This window comes from Myxocyprinus asiaticus, chromosome 42 (genome assembly GCF_019703515.2).
Source record: "Myxocyprinus asiaticus isolate MX2 ecotype Aquarium Trade chromosome 42, UBuf_Myxa_2, whole genome shotgun sequence".
In the NCBI taxonomy this organism is placed as follows: Eukaryota; Metazoa; Chordata; class Actinopteri; order Cypriniformes; family Catostomidae; genus Myxocyprinus; species Myxocyprinus asiaticus.
The window spans coordinates 37,727,026-37,745,524 of record NC_059385.1 but is presented as its reverse complement, the minus strand read 5'-3'; the positions used below and the strand labels follow the sequence as shown (position 1 = coordinate 37,745,524).

General features: G+C 43.1%; 1 protein-coding gene across 4 annotated transcripts in view; it reads right to left on the bottom strand.

The window, feature by feature from the left end:
- The window catches only part of LOC127432446 (NACHT, LRR and PYD domains-containing protein 12-like), a 612,890-nt gene that overhangs the window by 36,471 nt on the left and 557,920 nt on the right, over positions 1–18,499 (bottom strand). For 3 of the 4 annotated variants that reach the window (XM_051683537.1, XM_051683539.1, XM_051683543.1), the window contains 4 exons: positions 15,598–15,768; positions 15,276–15,446; positions 14,954–15,124; positions 3,183–3,356 (listed from right to left, as the gene is read on the bottom strand). In XM_051683537.1, coding sequence (XP_051539497.1) covers positions 3,183–3,356; positions 14,954–15,124; positions 15,276–15,446; positions 15,598–15,768 — 687 coding nt within the window. The remainder of the gene's footprint in view (positions 1–3,182; positions 3,357–14,953; positions 15,125–15,275; positions 15,447–15,597; positions 15,769–18,499) is intronic. The other variant, XM_051683541.1, reaches the window with a different exon arrangement.

Genomic DNA, 18,499 nt, shown 5'->3' with positions numbered 1-18,499 from the left:
CCACTCATATTAACATTTGACATTTTGACATATACGAAAAAATAGATGGTGTATCAAAAACAAGATTATAAAGACCACATTCCAACATTGGTGTGACCACTGAAACCCAAACAGAAAAAGGAAAAATGTATGCATTAATCTCTCCAATGTCTTTGGAAGAAATACTCTGCAAAACAAACTCCAGTCAATAGGAGAAATAAGTACAAAGAGTGTGTAGATTCATCCATAAAACTGTCTTGAAGGTGTGCTACTCCACAGAATAAACTCCAGTCACTAGGCAGAACAAGCACAAACAAAGCGCTCAGTTTCCTCAAACAGTCAATTGAATATTCAGTGAGCCGGTCCACTCGGCTGCAACGTGAGTACCACAATATGACTTACTCCATTTACTTTATGAAGGACATCGCTTGCTGTGGGCATGTGAATGTTTTACAGCCCTCCTTAGCATCTATTCTCAATTTGGCCGGGAATATCAGTGCAAAAGCAACCTTCCGTTGATGTAAAAGTTTCTTGCATTCCTTGTATCGATCACGTTTCTCTCGTCAAATTCGCTAAGTCTGGGAACAAGAAAATGCTGTGGTTTTTCCAAGAAAGCCTTCCTTTACTCCTTGCCTCACGCAACACAAGATCTTTATTGGATGATCTCAGAAATTTTCCCAGAATTGATTGGGGCCTGCCTCCCTCCGCGGCTCACCAAGCAGGAATCCTGTGAGCTCGCTCGATTTCCAGCTTATGGCCTGCTATGTCGAGCACATTCGGAAGGAGCCCATCTAGGAATTTCACCATATCCTGTCCTTCTTCGCCATCACAAATTCCGACAATGAGGACCATCTAACAGGACCAGGCCTGGTTCAAGTTCAAAATCTCTGAGGGTGCTTCTGAATTTCGTGGGGTGCTCTAGTAGTTAAAGGCACATTAATGCACCAATGTTATTTGATTGAGGGTGCTTTAACATCCATTTCACATTTGATGTCACCCTCATGCACCCCTGTAGAACCAGGACTGATCCAGGACTGAACAGGACCTGCTGGTTATCCTTCAGCTGCTACAGTTCGACCTCATGGTATGTTTTTTTTAAATCTTTTTATTATTATTTATTGAAAATATGTATTTCATTTTCTTTCCTCTGTACTAATGTCCCAGTGAGTAGGCTACTTCCAATGCTAGTTCAAACTTTTGTCTTACGTGACACTAATGTAGGAACTGAGCCTCATATTTTGTTGACATGAAGACCTGTGAAATTGTGCAGATCATACTGTAAATATAATGCAAATAATGTTTAAATATGTGCAAAATGCTTTACAATACTAACTTTGGCCAAATAATTTTTTTTTTATTTACTTAAAATTGAGGTACATTTTTGTGCAACCATTAAATTGCACCAAACTATGCCAAATGGTACTTTAGAGATAAGGGTGCTCCAAAGATGAGGAAGTTCAATTACTAAAAAAGAACCACTCTAAACTTTGTACAAATATAGTCTATAACTGGGGTCGGGTACCTTTTTTCACTAAGGAGCCAATTTTTTAATTTTTGGTTGATGCATTTTTTCGAAAGAGCATACCACAGACGAATAATTTACTATAAAAAATACATAAAACGTTCACAAAATCTCTCATAGAAAATGCTCTTAACAGCTAAGATCAATAGTTATTGGGAAATGGGGCCCAGAACTTTATGAATGTGCGTGTCTAGGAGAAGCGCTTTCAATGCACTTGTGAACAGCAGAGCTCACTGCGCACATATAAAATCAGACACGCATATGCTGCTTTTCTTTCATCTGTTCTTCAAAATATAATCACGTTTCGTCAAACGTGCATCTTTGTGTCTAATTTCTTGTAATATATCACTCCGAGAAGTCTTACAGGTCACCTTCCACAGTGGCTGGTTCATCAGCAAAATACTCCACATGAAAAATCTGCATTTGCGGGTGTTAATTTCAAACCTTGTTCATCAGAAGTAGGCTGTACGACAAATTCGGGAGAAAGGAAATCAAAACAGTGTCATTGACTTCAAGCTTTGCAATTGCACCCACACTTTCTGTTGGAAAATTCTCTCTAGAAAGTTTTAAACGATCATGTGTTGATGAATGGCGAGACACTTGGCGAGCCACTTTATTTTTAACATAGAGCCATAAGCAAAACCATTAATTAAATATTTGTAATTCTTTAAGTGACAGATGCTTGAAGAATAAGGTGGATGTTTCCCTCGTGTGCTTTGTCTTGTGATGGATTCTTCCTCTTCTTTCCCTGATGATCGGGTATCTTGTGTTTCCCTGTCTGTTAGGTCTTGTTTTTGGTTCATTTTTATTTTTGGGAAGTTTTAGCTATTGTACTTTGTTTCATTCTTTATGTTTTACCCTCTCACGGGTGTAGTTTGTTTTCTACCATATTAGCTTTGTCTGGGTTTTTGAGTTATGTTTGGTCTTTTTTTCTTTTTTTAAATTAAAGATCTTCAGAAGCCTTCGACTGTCTGCATTTGGGTTCTCTGCATACAAACTCCGACAACAATTTGTAAAAATAAAATTCTGATAACATATTTTACGATTACAAAAATGTCATCTTTCTAATGAAACTCAACAATATACAGTATCTCACATGTGAATTTAAGTATTCAAGGTTTTAGAAATTTATAGCTATAAGCAGTGGCATGCGGTGCATTAAGCAGGTACCCCTTCAATCCTTCCAACTCCTTCATCTGAGAACTGAGAAGGAGGGTGGGGGAGGAACTAAGGCGAACTTGCGTGGTGAAATTAACACATCTGATTGGTCAGATTTTCTGTCACTCTGCTAATACAAATGAATGAGAGAACCCATTGTACCATAACTCTACAGCGTGATTTGATTGGCTGTCACAGACCGCTTACACTCTGTTAGGAAAAATGAAGCAAAGATATTTTGAAGCAATCTACATTACATTTAAGTTGTTTTTTAAGATGTATATTTCTCTATTCAAGTGCATTTATTTATTGAATGCATGTACATTGTTAAATAAAATGGGGAAAGAATGTTTCATAATTTGAAAAACATTTCAGTCTCAATTCATGTCACCCCTCTCTGAAGAGTTTGAAGTGCCACTGACTATAAGTGCTATTTCAGTGCATTCGCTCACCATGCAGTCCATTCAAGACCACTTGGGGGTCGGGCTTATGGGTGTAAATAGGGTCTTACAGATCAACATACTTGAGTTTGTCCAGTGTGCATTTTGGATCGTTGAGTCTCTCAGAGAGCAGCTTGACTCCTGAAACTCCTGGGTGATTGTAGCTCAAATCCAGCTCTCTCAGGTGTGAGGGGTTTGAACTCAGAGCTGAAGCCACAGAACAACAGCCTTTCTCTGTCACCATACAGCCAGATAATCTACAAACAAACACACAAAAGTCAGATAATCTTAAAAAAACAAAAAACAAAAAAAAAAACAATAAACATCAGATAATCAACAAACACACATAACAATGAAATCTACACTGATGAGAAAAAACATAATGGTATTATTATGGTCAGTTCTTGAACAGTCAGTTCTTGTAGTCAATGTGTTGGATGCAGGACAAATGGGCAGGAGAAAAGACCTGAGCAGCTTTGACAAGTGCCAGATTGTTATGGCCATACAACCATGTTATGGGTCAGGGCATCTTTGAAATGGCAAGGCTTGTGGGGTGCTCCTGGTCAGCAGTGGTAAGTACCTACTGACAGTGGTACGAGGAGGGACAAACCACACACTGGCAACAGGGTGATGGGCGCCCAAGGCTCATCAATGTGTGAGGGCAACAAAGTCTATCCAGTCTGATCCGAACCAACAGAAGTTCTACTGTGGCACAAGTCACAGAAAATTTTAATGATGGTTACAGGAAGAATGTGTCACAACACACAATGCAATGCACCCTGCTGCATATGGGGCTATGCAGACCAGTCAGAGTGCCCATGATGACCCCTGTCCACCATCGAAAGTGAAAATAATGGGCATGTAAGCATCGGAACTAGACCTTGGAGCAGTGGAAGAAGGTTTCCTTGTCCGATGAGCCCCGTTTTCTTTTACATCACATGGATGGCCGTGTACGTGTGCACTGTTTATCTGGAGAATTGATGGCACCAGGATGCGCTGTGGAAAGTTGTCACTGTTGGAGGGAGTGTGATGCTCTAGGCAATGATCTGCTAGGATACCCTGGGTCTGGCCATTCATGTGGATGTCAGTTTGTCCTTTTCCACCTACCTAAACATAGTTGCAAACAAGGTACACCCCTTCATGGCAGTGGTATTCCCTGATGGCCATGGTCTCTTTCAGCAGGATAATGTGCCCTGCCACACTGCACACATTGCTCAGCAATGGTTTGGGGAACATGATGAAGAGTTTAAGGTCTTTCCCTGGCCTCAAAATTCCCCAGATCTCAATCAAATTGAGCATCTGTGGGATGTGCTGGACCAACAATTCTTATCCACAACTTACAGGACTTGAAGGATTTTCTGCTAATATCTTGGTTTTTGGGTGCCAGATACCACAGGACACCTTCAGGGATCTTATACAGTCCATGACTCAGCAGGTCGATGAGGTTTTAGCGGCACTTAGAGAACCAACATGATATTAGGCAGGTGGTCATAATGTTTTGGATCATCACTGTATTATCGAGCCAGGAGTTAATAATATACAAGCCCTCCACACTGAAATTTTGTTATCTCTTGTCATTCTCTGGAGAACATGAACAAGTTTTTCCATATGGTTTAGTTATTTTTATTTAGTTTGCCTCCAAAACAGTCTAAATTCTTCATGGATTCCACAAATTGCTGTAAACACTCCTGAGAGATTCTGCTTCACATTGACATGATTTTTTAAAATCTTTTTTAAATTATTACTTTATTTTCTAATACTATTTTACAGTGTATTGATGCTCTTGATTAATATATGTAAAATCCATTTATTCAGTGTGTTTGCTTCTTTTTTCTCTTATTCACACCACGTTAAAGGTCCTGCCTCAATAACTGCATAATGTTACAAAGTTAAAAGAGCTGATTTTATATCATTGGCAGCTACACTTGCCCATGCCATAACACTGCCTCCACCAGGTTTCACAGGTGATGTGGTGATGCTTTGATCATAAGCCATCTCTTCCCTTGATTCTGGCACAGGTTTATCTTAGTTTCATCTGTCCAAAGAAAAATGTTTCAGAACTTGGCAGGCTTTTTATGTTTCCTGGCAGCCTAATCTGGCCTTCCTATTCTTGAGGATTACCAGTGGTTTGCACCTTGTGGTAAACCCACTGTATTTACTTTCATGAAATCCTCTCTTGATTGTTGACTTTGACAATGATACACCTACCTCCTGGAGAATGTTCTTGACTTGGCTTGATGTTGTGAAGTGATTCACCAGTGTGTTCCTTCTTTTTAAGAATGTACCAAATTATTAATTTGGCCACTCCTTAGCTTTTTGCATTCTCTCTGATAGATTTGTCTTCTTTTTTTCAACCTAATGATGACCAGCTTTAGTTGCATTGACCACTCTTTGGACCTCACAATGAGAGTTTACAGCAGCAGATTTCAAATGCAAATTACACATTTGGAATAAGGTCCGCAACTTTTAACTGCTTAATTTTTAAATGAAAGAACTTGGGAATAGCCCACAACTGATGATGAAACAGCTGTAGCCAAAATTATGAAAATTGTGTCACTGTCCAATTACTTATAGACCTAAATGTATAATATTTTTGAAATAACTAGTTAACTGAAAATGTCATGGTTACTTGCATAACCTCCGTTCCCTGATGGAGGGAATGAGATGTTGTGTCGATGTAGTGACACTAGGGGTCACTCTTGGGAGCCCGAGACACCTCTGGTCTTTGATAAAAGGCCAATGAAAATTGGCGAGTGGTATTTGCATGCCACTCCCCCGGACATACGGGTATAAAAGGAGCTGGTATGCAACCACTCATTCAGGTTTTATGCTGAGGATCCGAGACAAGGTCCCGGACATTTCAGCGGGTAGTCCAGCGTTGTGGCAGGAGGGACACAATGTCTTGTTCCGCAAGTAACCATGATGTTCCCTATCTGTCACTCACTCGACGTTGTGTTGATGTAGTGACACTAGGGGTCCCTATAAAAAATGCCGCAACTGGCTGAACTGTGTTACGTGAACTGGCGGTGTGTGACAGGCAGACAACTATGTGCCTCGTAGCCAGTGTACCAGGCTGACACGTAACCTCCCCCAACATAGTTATGAGTGTCGAACGGCCCTTTGGGGACAAGTTGACTACCCAAAAGATAGAGACAGGCTAACCCAGTCGTGGCATCTTTTCCCCTTCTTTTTTTCCACTCCCTAAAAAAGAAGGGGGATTATCCGACTGGGCCGCCAGGTCTAGTTGGGGTGTCCCTCCCAAGGGGAGGACACTGCGGAGACCACACCTCGCCCAAAGAGAGGAGGGATATTTAAGTGGAAAATATGTCACATGGTCTTGCCAACCATGTGGAGAGTCTCATTGTAGATCCTACCCAACGGGGGAGGAGTTACTACAAACATGGAGACTGTGGCAGAGGGGGCTCTGCCCAAGGAAGATGCAGTTTGCCAACAGGGAAACTAATTAGCGGAAGACATACATCGCATGGGGTTACCTTACAGGGAACCACCACATGCGGAGCACCTACCCCAGAACAGGGCTCTTAGTTAGCACGTGTACTGGGCCGGCAGCGAGTCTCTCTGAAAACTCGGCTGTCACAGGGCTCGGAGGAAGTCAACCAGGGGACATAGTTTGTGAACACTACTGGGAATTAATGGCGCATGTCTTCAGCTCAGAGGAGGTGAAAGGCACTATGTGCAAGCGATACACCCGGCCAGCTATCCCAGGCTTGTTTGCTTGTATTGCGTGCCACTACCTGGGACGAAACCGGTTCCACCCGGAGGTTGTAGAACCTTGCAAAGGTGTTGGGTGTTGCCCAGCCCGCTGCTCTGCAAATGTCTGTTAGAGAGGCACCCCTGGCCAGGGCCTATAACAATGGTAGAATGGGCTCGTAGCCCTACTGGGGGCGGCACATCCTGGGCGTGATATGCCATAGCTATGGCGTCAATGAGCCAGTGGGCGATCCTCTGCTTGGAGACAGCGCTTCCTTCCCGCTGTGCACCAAAGCAGACAAAGAGCTGCTCAGAGATCCTAAAGCTCTGCATGCGATCCAAATAGATGTGCAAAGTGCACACCAGACACAGCAATGACAGGGCTGGGGACAGGATGACAGGATATGCTGGATAGCCTCCATCTGCTGCTCCACCGTCGAGAACTGCTGGGCAAAGTCCTTGACCGTGTCGCCGAATAGGCCAGCCTGGGAGATGGGGGCAGCAAGGAACTGTATCTTGTCGGCCTCACCCATCTCGACTAGGTTGAGCCAAAGTTTGCACTCCTGGACCACTAATGTGGCCATCGTCCGCCCGAGAGACCGCGCCGTGACCTTCGTCACTCGGAGAGCAAGGTCGGTCGCCGAGTGCAGTTCCTGCATCAATCCCAGGGTGGAACTACCCTCGTGCAGTTCCTTTAATGCCTTGGCAGACTTGCAGGAGATCCATGGCGTGCAGGGTGGAGGCAGCTTGTCCGGCGGCACCGTAGGCCTTGGCCGTCAGAGATGACATAAACCTACAGGCCTTGGATGGGGGCTTTGGGCACACACGCCAGGTGGTGGCGCTCTGCAGGCATAGGTGCACCCGAGCACCTTTATCCACCAGGGGATTGCCGAATAGCCCTTGGCCGCCCACCATCGAGGGTAGTGAGGGCGGGGAAGCTGAAAAGATCGGGACCAGGCAGTAAAAAGTGCCTTCCACGACTTTGTCAGCTCTTCATGCACTTCCGGGAAGAAAGGAACGGGGAGGGGCATGGCTTTGAGAGGCGCTGCGAGCCCAGGAACCAATAATCGAGCCGCAAGGGTTCAGGGGAGAGTGGAGAGATCCACTCTAGCCCGACACTCGCGGCTTCCCGGGAAAGCATGTCGTCATCTCCGCGTCAGCCTGTGACTGGGGACTGCACCCGAAGGGAGGAGCCCAGCTGAGTCTTCCGCGTCCGACTGGACGAGCCCGCTCTCTAATGCTGCGCTCGAGAGCTCATCACTTTCGCGGGCTCCGAATAAGAGGTCGAACTCGCCGTGAGATGAGCCGGCGGACTCATCCGGAAGCCCGATTGGGGCAGACGAGCATGCTGGGGAATGGGAAGTCTGCGGGGGGATACCCGGTGGAGGTGGTCCCATTGGGGTCCCCAAATCGCCCCCAGTGCTAGCCGCACTGGCCTCATATCCGTGGGTAGAAGGACCAAGGTGGGGTGCTTCTGGGGTGGCTTGCTTTCTTACGAAGGCAAGCCGTGACCGCATTGTTGCCATGGACATGTCCTCGCAATGAGTACATGACCCATCCACGAACGCTGTCTCCACATGAGCAGTGCCCAGACACAAAAGACGGCGATCGTGACCGTCAGAAGGTGAGAGATAACGAGCACAACCAGGAATAACACACAAAGGAAAGGCATCTTTAAAAAGACGCGTCTTTAAAAAGATGTTCCGTGTGCCTCTCTTTTAGAGAAATATACTCTTTTAGAGAAATATACACTTTTAGAGAAATATCCTCTTTTTACTTCTGCCGAATCGCCCAGGGGCATTCTCTGCAGTGCACCAGTACAGAGGAGGGAGAAGCCGCTGAAATGCGCCGTCAGATCCAGCAGAGGTGAATGAACAGTCATGGGAATTCAGCTCAGTGAGCATGACCGTTTGGCTCCGAAGAGGAAATCTGAATGAGTGGTTGCATACCAGCTCCTTTTATACCCGTATGTCCGGGGGAGTGGCATGCAAATACCACTCGCCAATTTTCATTGGCCTTTTATCAAAGACCAGAGATGTCTCAGGCTCCCAAGAGTGACCCCTTGTGTCACTACATCGACACAACGTCGAGTGAGTGACAGATAGGGAACTGTTTTGCAAATGTTTAAAAAGTAATAAAGATTTTCTTGATTCAGGCATTTAAAGTATTGTGAACTGAACTAAGCCATGAATCCAGTATTGTGAAGAAAACTGAATAGTGAGATGAGTGAACTGTTACACTCCTAGTTATAATCAGTCTGTTGAGTTCATTACTTGACCAGTTTGAGTTGCCAATTCACACACACCAGTAAAAGAGTGCAAACCACAGTAAAGAGTGTCCAGATGGTGCACACATATTTACAGCAAAATCATAAATCCTGATGTGTGCGTGAGAAATTACATATGCACATTTAACTGCTCATTTTGTGTGCATGTAACATTTATATAGCAGGCCCTAGTGACTGTGAAGATCTTTGAAGTGCACGGTGACTGAACTCATATGGTGCGCCTCAGTCAGCCCTAGTTTACTAGTCAGGGCACTGGTCAGGGTGTCGGTCATTTCTAGGGTTGTCCCAATCAGGGAGACAAAGATGGCGCTGAGTATGGCTGCTGCGTTGCGAGCTCCGACACAGCATAGTAGTGTTTTGTTTGTTTTGTGTCTTGGATGTTGTCTGCCTTATTGTCTACAACAGACAAACACTTTTGGACATTGGTTCAGCAATTTCACACCGTAAACCGGACTTCAAATTTCTCAATGCCGACCCGCTGTTTACAAACACGCAAGCGGAGCCCTTTGTCTGGGCAGCACGGCCGCGGAAACGCAAAAGGAAAAGGGGAAACAGAGCCGGCGTTCTCATCAGAGTAAGACGCCGCACAAATCGACCCCCGCTACCCACTATTCTACTGGCAAATGTTCGGTCTCTGGATAACAAGCTCTGTGAGCTGAAAGCGCGGATCTATTTCCAACGAGATACAAGGGACTGCTGCATTATCTGCCTTACGGAAACTTGGATGTCTGCGGAGATTCCAGACTCAGCCATTGAACCCGTGGGGTTCTCTGTGCACCGAGCGGACAGAGCGAAAGACCTTTCAGGTAAAAGCAGAGGTGATGGCGTATGTTTTATGATCAACAAATCCTGGTGTGATCAGATGAATGTACATTCTATCAAGTCTTTCTGCTCTCCTGATCTGGAATTTCTCATGCTTCTGTGTCGACCATTCTGGCTACCGAGGGAATTCACAGCGGTCATTATCACTGCTGTGTATATCCCGCCACAAGCCGACACAGACCGGGCACTCAAGGAACTGTATGGGAGTATAAGTGAGCAGGAAACCGCGCACCCTGAGGCCGTGTTCATTGTGACCTGGTACTTTAATAAAGCCAGTTTAAAATCAGTCGCACCAAAATACCACCAGCACATTAGTTTCAACACACGAGGGGAACGGGTTTTGGACCTTTGCTACTCTACCTTCCGGGATGGCTACAAATCCCTCCCCCGCCCACCATTTGGCAAATCGGACCACTCTTCCATTCTGATTCTGCCCGCTTACAGGCAGAAACTGAAACAGGAAGCACCCACCCTCAGAACGATCCAGTGCTGGTCGGACCAATCAGATTCTACCCTACAAGACTGTTTTGATCACACGGACTGGGAGATGTTCCGGTCCACCTCTGATGACGACATCGAGCTTTACGCTGATAGCGTAATGTGTTTCATCAAAAAGTGCGTGGAGGACGTGGTTCCGACCAGAACAATACGGATCTATCCGAATCAGAAACCATGGATAAATAACGATGTTCGCGCGGCACTTAATGTGCGGACCTCCGCTTTTAATTCCGGGAACACGGAGGAGCATAAACAAGCCAGAACCGCAAAACGCCAGTACAGGAGCAAGATTGAAGGACAGTTTAACACCACCAACTCTAGAAGCATGTGGCAGAGAATTAACATCATCACGGACTTTAAAAGGAATAAAAACTCCACCATGAACACCGCTGCCTCTCTCCCGGATGAGCTAAATACTTTTTATGCTCGTTTTGAGGGAAATAACACCGTCCTCACGGAGAGAGCTATCGCGGCTGAAGCTACAGAGGTTAGTTCACTCTCCGTCTCTGTAGCGGATGTAACCCGATCCTTCCGACGGGTGAATATCCGCAAAGCCGCGGGTCCAGACGGCATTCCGGGCTGCATCATCAGAGCATGTGCGAACCAGATGGCTGGTGTTTTTACGGACATTTTTAACCTTTACCTCTCTTTGTCTGTAGTCCCCACATGCTTTAAAACATCCACCATTGTGCCTGTTCCAAACCAATCAAAAATAACTTGCTTAAATGACTGGCGTCCTGTTGCTCTGACCCCCATCATCAGCAAATGCTTTGAGAGACTAATCAGAGATTACATATGCTCTGCGCTGCCTGTCTCCCTTGACCCGTTGCAGTTTGCTTACCGCAACAACCGCTCCACTGATGATGCCATTGCATCTACAATACACACTGCTCTCTCCCACCTGGAAAAAAAGAACACTTATGTGAGAATGCTGTTTGTAGACTACAGCTCAGCATTCAACACCATAGTGCCCTCCAAGCTAGATGAGAAACTCAGGGCTCTGGGCTTAAACAGCTCGCTGTGCAGCTGGATCCTGGACTTCCTGTCAAGCAGACGCCAGGTGGTTAGAATAGGCAGCGACATCTCCTCATCACTGACCCTCAACACTGGAGCCCCACAGGGCTGTGTTCTCAGCCCACTACTGTATTCCTTGTACACACATGACTGTGTGGCAACACATAGCTCCAATGCCATCATTAAGTTTGCTGATGACACGGCGGTGGTAGGTCTGATCACTGACAATGATGAAACAGCCTACAGAGAGGAGCTGCACACTCTGACACACTGGTGTCAGGAGCACAACCTCTCCTTCAACGTCAGTAAGACAAAGGAGCTTGTGGCGGACTTCAGAAGAAAAGACAGAGAACACAGTCCCATCACCATCAATGGAGCACCAGTGGAGAGAGTCAGCAGCTTCAAGTTCCTTGGTGTCCACATCACTGAGGAACTCACATGGTCCATCCATACTGAAGTCGTTGTGAAGAAGGCTCATCAGTGCCTCTTCTTCCTGAGATGGCTGAGGAAGTTTGGAATAAACCACCACATCCTCACATGGTTCTACACCTGCACTGTAGAGAGCATCCTGACTGGCTGCATCTCCGCCTTGTACGGCAATAGCACCGCCCACAACCGCAAAGCCCTGCAAAGGGTGGTGCAAACTGTCAGACACATCATCGGAGGTGAGCTTCCCTCCCTCCAGGAAATATATACAAGGCGGTGTGTGAAAAAAGCTCGGAGGATCATCAGAGCCTCCAGCCACCCGAGCCATGGGCTGTTCTCACTGCTACCATCAGGCAGACGGTATCGCAGCATCAGGACCCGCACCAGCCGACTCCATGACAGCTTCTTCCCCCAAGCAATCAGACTTCTGAACTCTTGATCTCCCACGATCAAAATACATCAGCACTGCACTTTATTACCCTTACTCTTATATCTCACACCGGGCTGTCATAAATTATATTATTATTATATTATATTCTCTCTTAACAACTGTCTATCAACCGACAGCCTGAATGTCAATACAGTACAATACTGTACATTCTATATATACTACTATATATACTTTTTTATATATTTTTATTTTTATTGAATAATGTGTATCTATATAGTGCATATTGTATAATGTACAGTGTATGTTATTATTTGTATATTGTTGAGTGTAATTATGTGTATATCAGATGTTTAAATTGTGCTGTGTTAATTTGATGTTATTGTAAATTGGTACGGTCTCATTACTGTCACGCCTGCTATGTTGATCGGAACTGCACCCAAGAATTTCACACACCATTGTACTTGTGTATATGGCTGTTTGACAATAAAGTGATTTGATTTTGATTTGATTTGAATCACAAAATTGTTCCAGTGTGCTGAAACAGTCACTCCCCAAAAATCCCAGAATGCAACGTAAAAACCAGTGAGCATCACGGTGTTCCCTTACCGGAAATCATGTCATGTCTTTAAGTTGTTGGAGTATGAATACAAGTGTAAATTTAGTCAAAGCTTAGTTTTCTGTCTTTAAAAGAATTTGTTTATAACTATCTTTCATCCATAATGTACAGAAAAGGGAAACAATCGTACAAAATTTAAACATTACAGTAGCTAAACATTTAAAAATACACAACTCACAATTCCATACAAATATCAACCATAACATGGAAAAAAATCAAGGAACAAAATTCCTTTAAAATTGTTAATTTAGGTTTATATTTTACTGTATTAAAGGGCTACAATGATTGCTTTTGTAAACTGCACTTGAGGTGTGTTTGTTGTAGTTTTCTATTGATTCACAGAAACATTTTCATAATATGAGGAGACATCCATCCATCCATTCTATAGCTGCTTTTCCTATGCAGTGTTGTGGGTAGTGCTGGACCCTATCCCAGCTGTCTCAGGCCGAAGGCAGGGAAACAACCTGAACAGGTGGCCAGTCCATCACAGGGCAACACACACAGACATACACATTTACACTCTCACTCACACCTACTGGCAATTTAGGGTCTCCATTTAACTGAACCTGCATGTCTTTTTGGACTGTGGGGGAAACCAGAGAACCCGGAGGAAACCCATGCGAACAACATTCAAATTCCACAAAGAAAGGCACGGTTGAGCCAGGACCTTCTTGCTGTGAGGTGACAGTGCTACCCACTGAGCCACTGTGCCGCCCTATGAGGAGACATCATTCTTCCTTTATTTTTTACTTTGTGGAAAACATGCTTTCATTTTTTGATGATAAAATTTTACTTTTTGCAGTAAACATTTCGAATCTACTTGGGTACAATAGCTGTTTAGTTTAAATGGCTGTTATTCTTACAACATTTTAGAGCAAATACATAAATATTGATATATAAATACAGTACATAAAAAAATGATATATAAATACATAAAATATCTGAACATGTTAGGAAGTTTTCCTTGAGTTCTTCACAAATTAGTCAAAAATTAATGTTGTGATCATTTTGAACTGTACAGGTGCATCTCAATAAATTAGAATGTCGTGGAAAAGTTCATTTATTTCAGTAATTCAACTCAAATTGTGAAACTTTTAATTGTGATGATTTTGGCTCACATTTAACAAAAACCCACCAATTCACTATCTCAAAACACCTGCAAAGGTTTCCTGAGCCTTCCAAATGGTCTCTCAGTTTGGTTCAGTAGGCTACACAATCTGCTGATCCGACAGTTGTCCAGAAGACAATCATTGACACCCTTCACAAGGAGGGTAAGCCACAAACATTCATTGCCAAAGAAGCTGGCTGTTCACAGAGTGCTTTATCCAAGCATGTTAACAGAAAGTTGAGTGGAAGGGAAAAGTGTGGAAGAAAAAGATGCACAACCAACCGAGAGAACCGCAGCCTTATGATTGTCAAGCAAAATCGATTCAAGAATTTGGGTGAACTTCACAAGGAATGGACTGAGGCTGGGGTCAAGGCATCAAGAGCCACCACACACAGACGTGTCAAGGAATTTGGCTACAGTTGTCGTATTCCTCTTGTTAAGCCACTCCTGAACCACAGACAACGTCAGAGGCATCTTACCTGGGCTAAGGAGAAGAAGAACTGGACTGTTGCCCAGTGGTCCAAAGTCCTCTTTTCAGATGAGAGCAAGTTTTGTATTTCATTTGGAAACCAAGGTCCTAGAGTCTGGAGGAAGGGTGGAGAAGCTCATAGCCCAAGTTGCTTGAAGTCCAGTGTTAAGTTTCCACAGTCTGTGATGATTTGGGGTGCAATGTCATCTGCTGGTGTTGGTCCATTGTGTTTTTTGAAAACCAAAGTCACTGCACCCGTTTACCAAGAAATTTTGGAGCACTTCATGCTTCCTTCTGCTGACCAGCTTTTTAAAGATGCTGATTTCATTTTCCAGCAGGATTTGGCACCTGCCCACACTGCCAAAAGCACCAAAAGTTGGTTAAATGACCATGGTGTTGGTGTGCTTGACTGGCCAGCAAACTCACCAGACCTGAACCCCATAGAGAATCTATGAACCACAATATATTCATTACTTATATTCCAATGTAGTAATGAATCTGCAAACACAAACCTCAGTATCTCCAGTGTACAGTGAGGACTTTTCAGTGCATCAGAGAGCAGCTTCACTCCTGAATCCTGCAGGTCATTGTTACTCAGGTCCAGTTCTCTCAGGGAGTTTGATGACTGTAGAACTGAAGACAAACTTTCACAGCACTCATCAGTGAATCTACAACCTGCCAATCTAAACAAAGAACAACATGACCAGAAAGTAGTTTTATACAACAAACTATTCCAGAGTGAATACTCCACAGTTAGACAAGAAGTGTTGTGACAGTCACTAACTGGCCATTTATTGTTTCAATGTCTGATTATTTCTACTGAAAATCACTGACCTCAGTATCTCCAGTGTACAGCGAGGACTCTTCAGTGCATCAGAGAGCAGCTTCACTCCTGAATCCTGCAGGTCATTGTTACTCAGGTCCAGCTCTCTCAGGGAGTTTGATGATTGTAGAACTGAAGACAAACTTTCACAGCAATGACCAGTGAATATACAAGCTGCAAATCTAAACAAAGAACAAAATGATCAGAAAGTAGTTTTATACAACAAACTATTCCAGAGTGAATACTCCACAGTTAGAAAAGAAGTGTTGTGACAGTCACTAAATGGCCATTTGTTGTTTCAATGTCTGATTATTTCTACTGAAAATCACTGACCTTATTACCTCCAGTGTACAGCGAGGACTCTTCAGTGCATCAGAGAGCAGCTTCACTCCTGAATCCTGCAGGTCATTGTTACTCAGGTCCAGCTCTCTCAGAGAGTTTGATGATTGTAGAACTGAAGACAAACTTTCACAGCACCCATCAGTGAGATTACAGCCGGCCAATCTAAACATTATACAAAATTATCAGAAGGTAGTTTTATATGACAGATTATTCCAGAGCGAATCCCCCACAGTTTCAGAAGAACTGCAGTGATAGTCACTAAAGTCGCATCACATTAGTTGATTCAAACAATTCGATCTCAGCAGAGGGTGTCACACTTATCATCTGTTTTGCTGAGATCTCACTCTCTTCAAACGGATGTGTAGTATTGAAAATTAGCAAAGAAATATATATTTTTTTGTGATACAACCCTCATTTCCTTGCATAAAGAGACCTCTTACATTCCAAGACACACATAGGGTGGTGATAGTGATCTATCAGCCTATAGACTGAGGTGTTTGTGTATTGTGGGTCTGCAAATAGTTGTCAAACTTAAGGACAATAGGGGTTAAAAGATGATCTGTGATTGGTCAGTTTAAATGTGACAGGTCTGGTTTTGTTCACATGGTCAAGAAAGGATATAAGAGGATTTTAACTTATACTGATCAGCCACAACATTAAAACCACCTGCATAATATTGTGTAGGTCCCCTCGTGCCAAAACAGTGCCAACCCACATCTCAGAACAGCATTCTGAGATTATATTCTTCTCACCACAATTGTACAGAGCGGTTATCTGAGTTACCATAGACTTTGTCAGTTCGAACTAGTCTGGCCATTCTCTGTTGAGCTCTCTCATCAACAAGGCATTTCCATCCACAGAACTGCTGCTCACTGGATGTTTTTTGTTTTTGGCACCATTCGGAGTAAATTCCAGAGACTGTTGTGTGTGAAAATCCCAGGAGATCAGCAGTTACAGAAATACTCAAACCAGCCCATCTGGCACCAACAATCATGCCATGGTACAAATCACTGAGATCACATTTTTCCCCTTTCTGATGGTTGATGTGAACATTAACTGAAGCTCCTGACCCGTATCTGGATGATTTTATGCACTGCACTGCTGCCACATGATTGGATAATCGCATGGATGATTGTTAAACAAAAAACATCCAGTGAGCGGCAGTTCTGTGGACAGAAATGACTTGCTGATGAGAGAGGTTATGGAATATTTTTATTTAATCATTCAGTTAATCCATTTTTGATAGTTGAATTAATATGTATGCAATATGCAATGATCTAAAAATGACAATGTCTAATCAATGTACTATGAATAACTGCATTATGAATGTTATTCAATATGTTAGATATTTAATCATTCATTTATTGATTTAATTATCATTTACTCAGTTTAAAAATCAAACTGCAAATCAATGGAAAAATTAAGCTTGGCTTCTCTAGGGAGAATTACAGACTCTTTCTGTCAAACTTTGTATGACCCAAAGGGAGATGTGTGTGGAGGATACTAAAAGGATAATTTAATGAGCAGAGCTTGGTGTCCAAAAAAGGTAGATCATATATGTGTGCTAATTAGTGCTAGAAATGTGATGAAACACAACAGAAGCAGAAATACAACTCTCCATTTTTAGGAATGTGTAACCAATGACTGTAATAAGGGAAATCATTTAATATACTAATCAAATTAATGCAGGAAGTAAGTATAGTTAGTCAATATAAAATATGTAACCATATAAAGTGATTACAGTGTGTTTTATATGTAGAAAATGAAATAGTCAAGCTTTTGCCATCATTGAAGCATGTTGGGGTCAAGGGTGTAGAAGGGAGACGGCGAAGATGAAACTAGGGAGGCATAAGACGATTTCATTGGATGAAGAGGCCATCACTCAAAGAGATAAGGGGGAACATAAAAATTTGTGATTCTGAAGTGTAATTTTAGATGCTCCATGGACCACCTCGGCTTTGTTACTCTGTAATAAGTCTATTTTTGGAAAAAGAACTTTACGCCTCCGAGAAATCTTTGACTCAACTGAGCTTGAGTTTTGGGGAATCTGCCACGACAAGGTCAACAGAGAATGGCCAGACTGGTTCGAACTGACAAAGTCTATTGTAACTCAGATAACCACTCTGTAGAATTGTGCTGAGAAGAATATCATCTCAGAATGCACAAGGGGGACACGATATTAGGTAGGTGGTTTTAATGTTACGTCTGATCAGTGTATGCTCTAGGCTCTCTAAAGTCTCTTTCTCTCTTTTTACCACCTTACTCTTCTCTCTGAGCTCTGCTCATGGGAAGCTGGGTAACAGGCCATCAGGCCATTCTCCCAGACCTCAATGGCATCTCTTTCTCTACTCTTTCTGTCTCTTTCTATCTATCATTCTCTTCAACTCAGGAAGTATGCATAGTTTCATATACATATTTCATACATTTAATTTGTAACTTTTACATCTAAATTGTAACCATCTGATCTGATGTACATAACTGTTATTAAACATTTTCTCTTTAATCCATATATAGTTTCTATCACTGTGTAAACTAATATACTTTTAAGTGCTACATACTGCATTATAATAAGGTCATAGTAAAGTTCTAAACAATGCCCTCCCACATTATTAGCTATTCTAAACTGCTCTTATTTCCATCGTTGGTGTAAGTAGCAGAAGGTGGTAATAAGAAATGCACAGTTCTGTATCATCTTGCTGTTAAAATGTCTTTAGTCAACCTGGCATTCCTACAGCTCGAACCAATGTAGTGAAAAACCACCACCTTACAGATGTCTGTCACACTTATAGATTCAGAGTGATGGAGTGTTGTCAGACATGCCGACTTTCTCTCTCTGATTCCCTGTCACATGGAGCTCACCAAAATGACAACAGGAGTACTGCATTAAGACAAA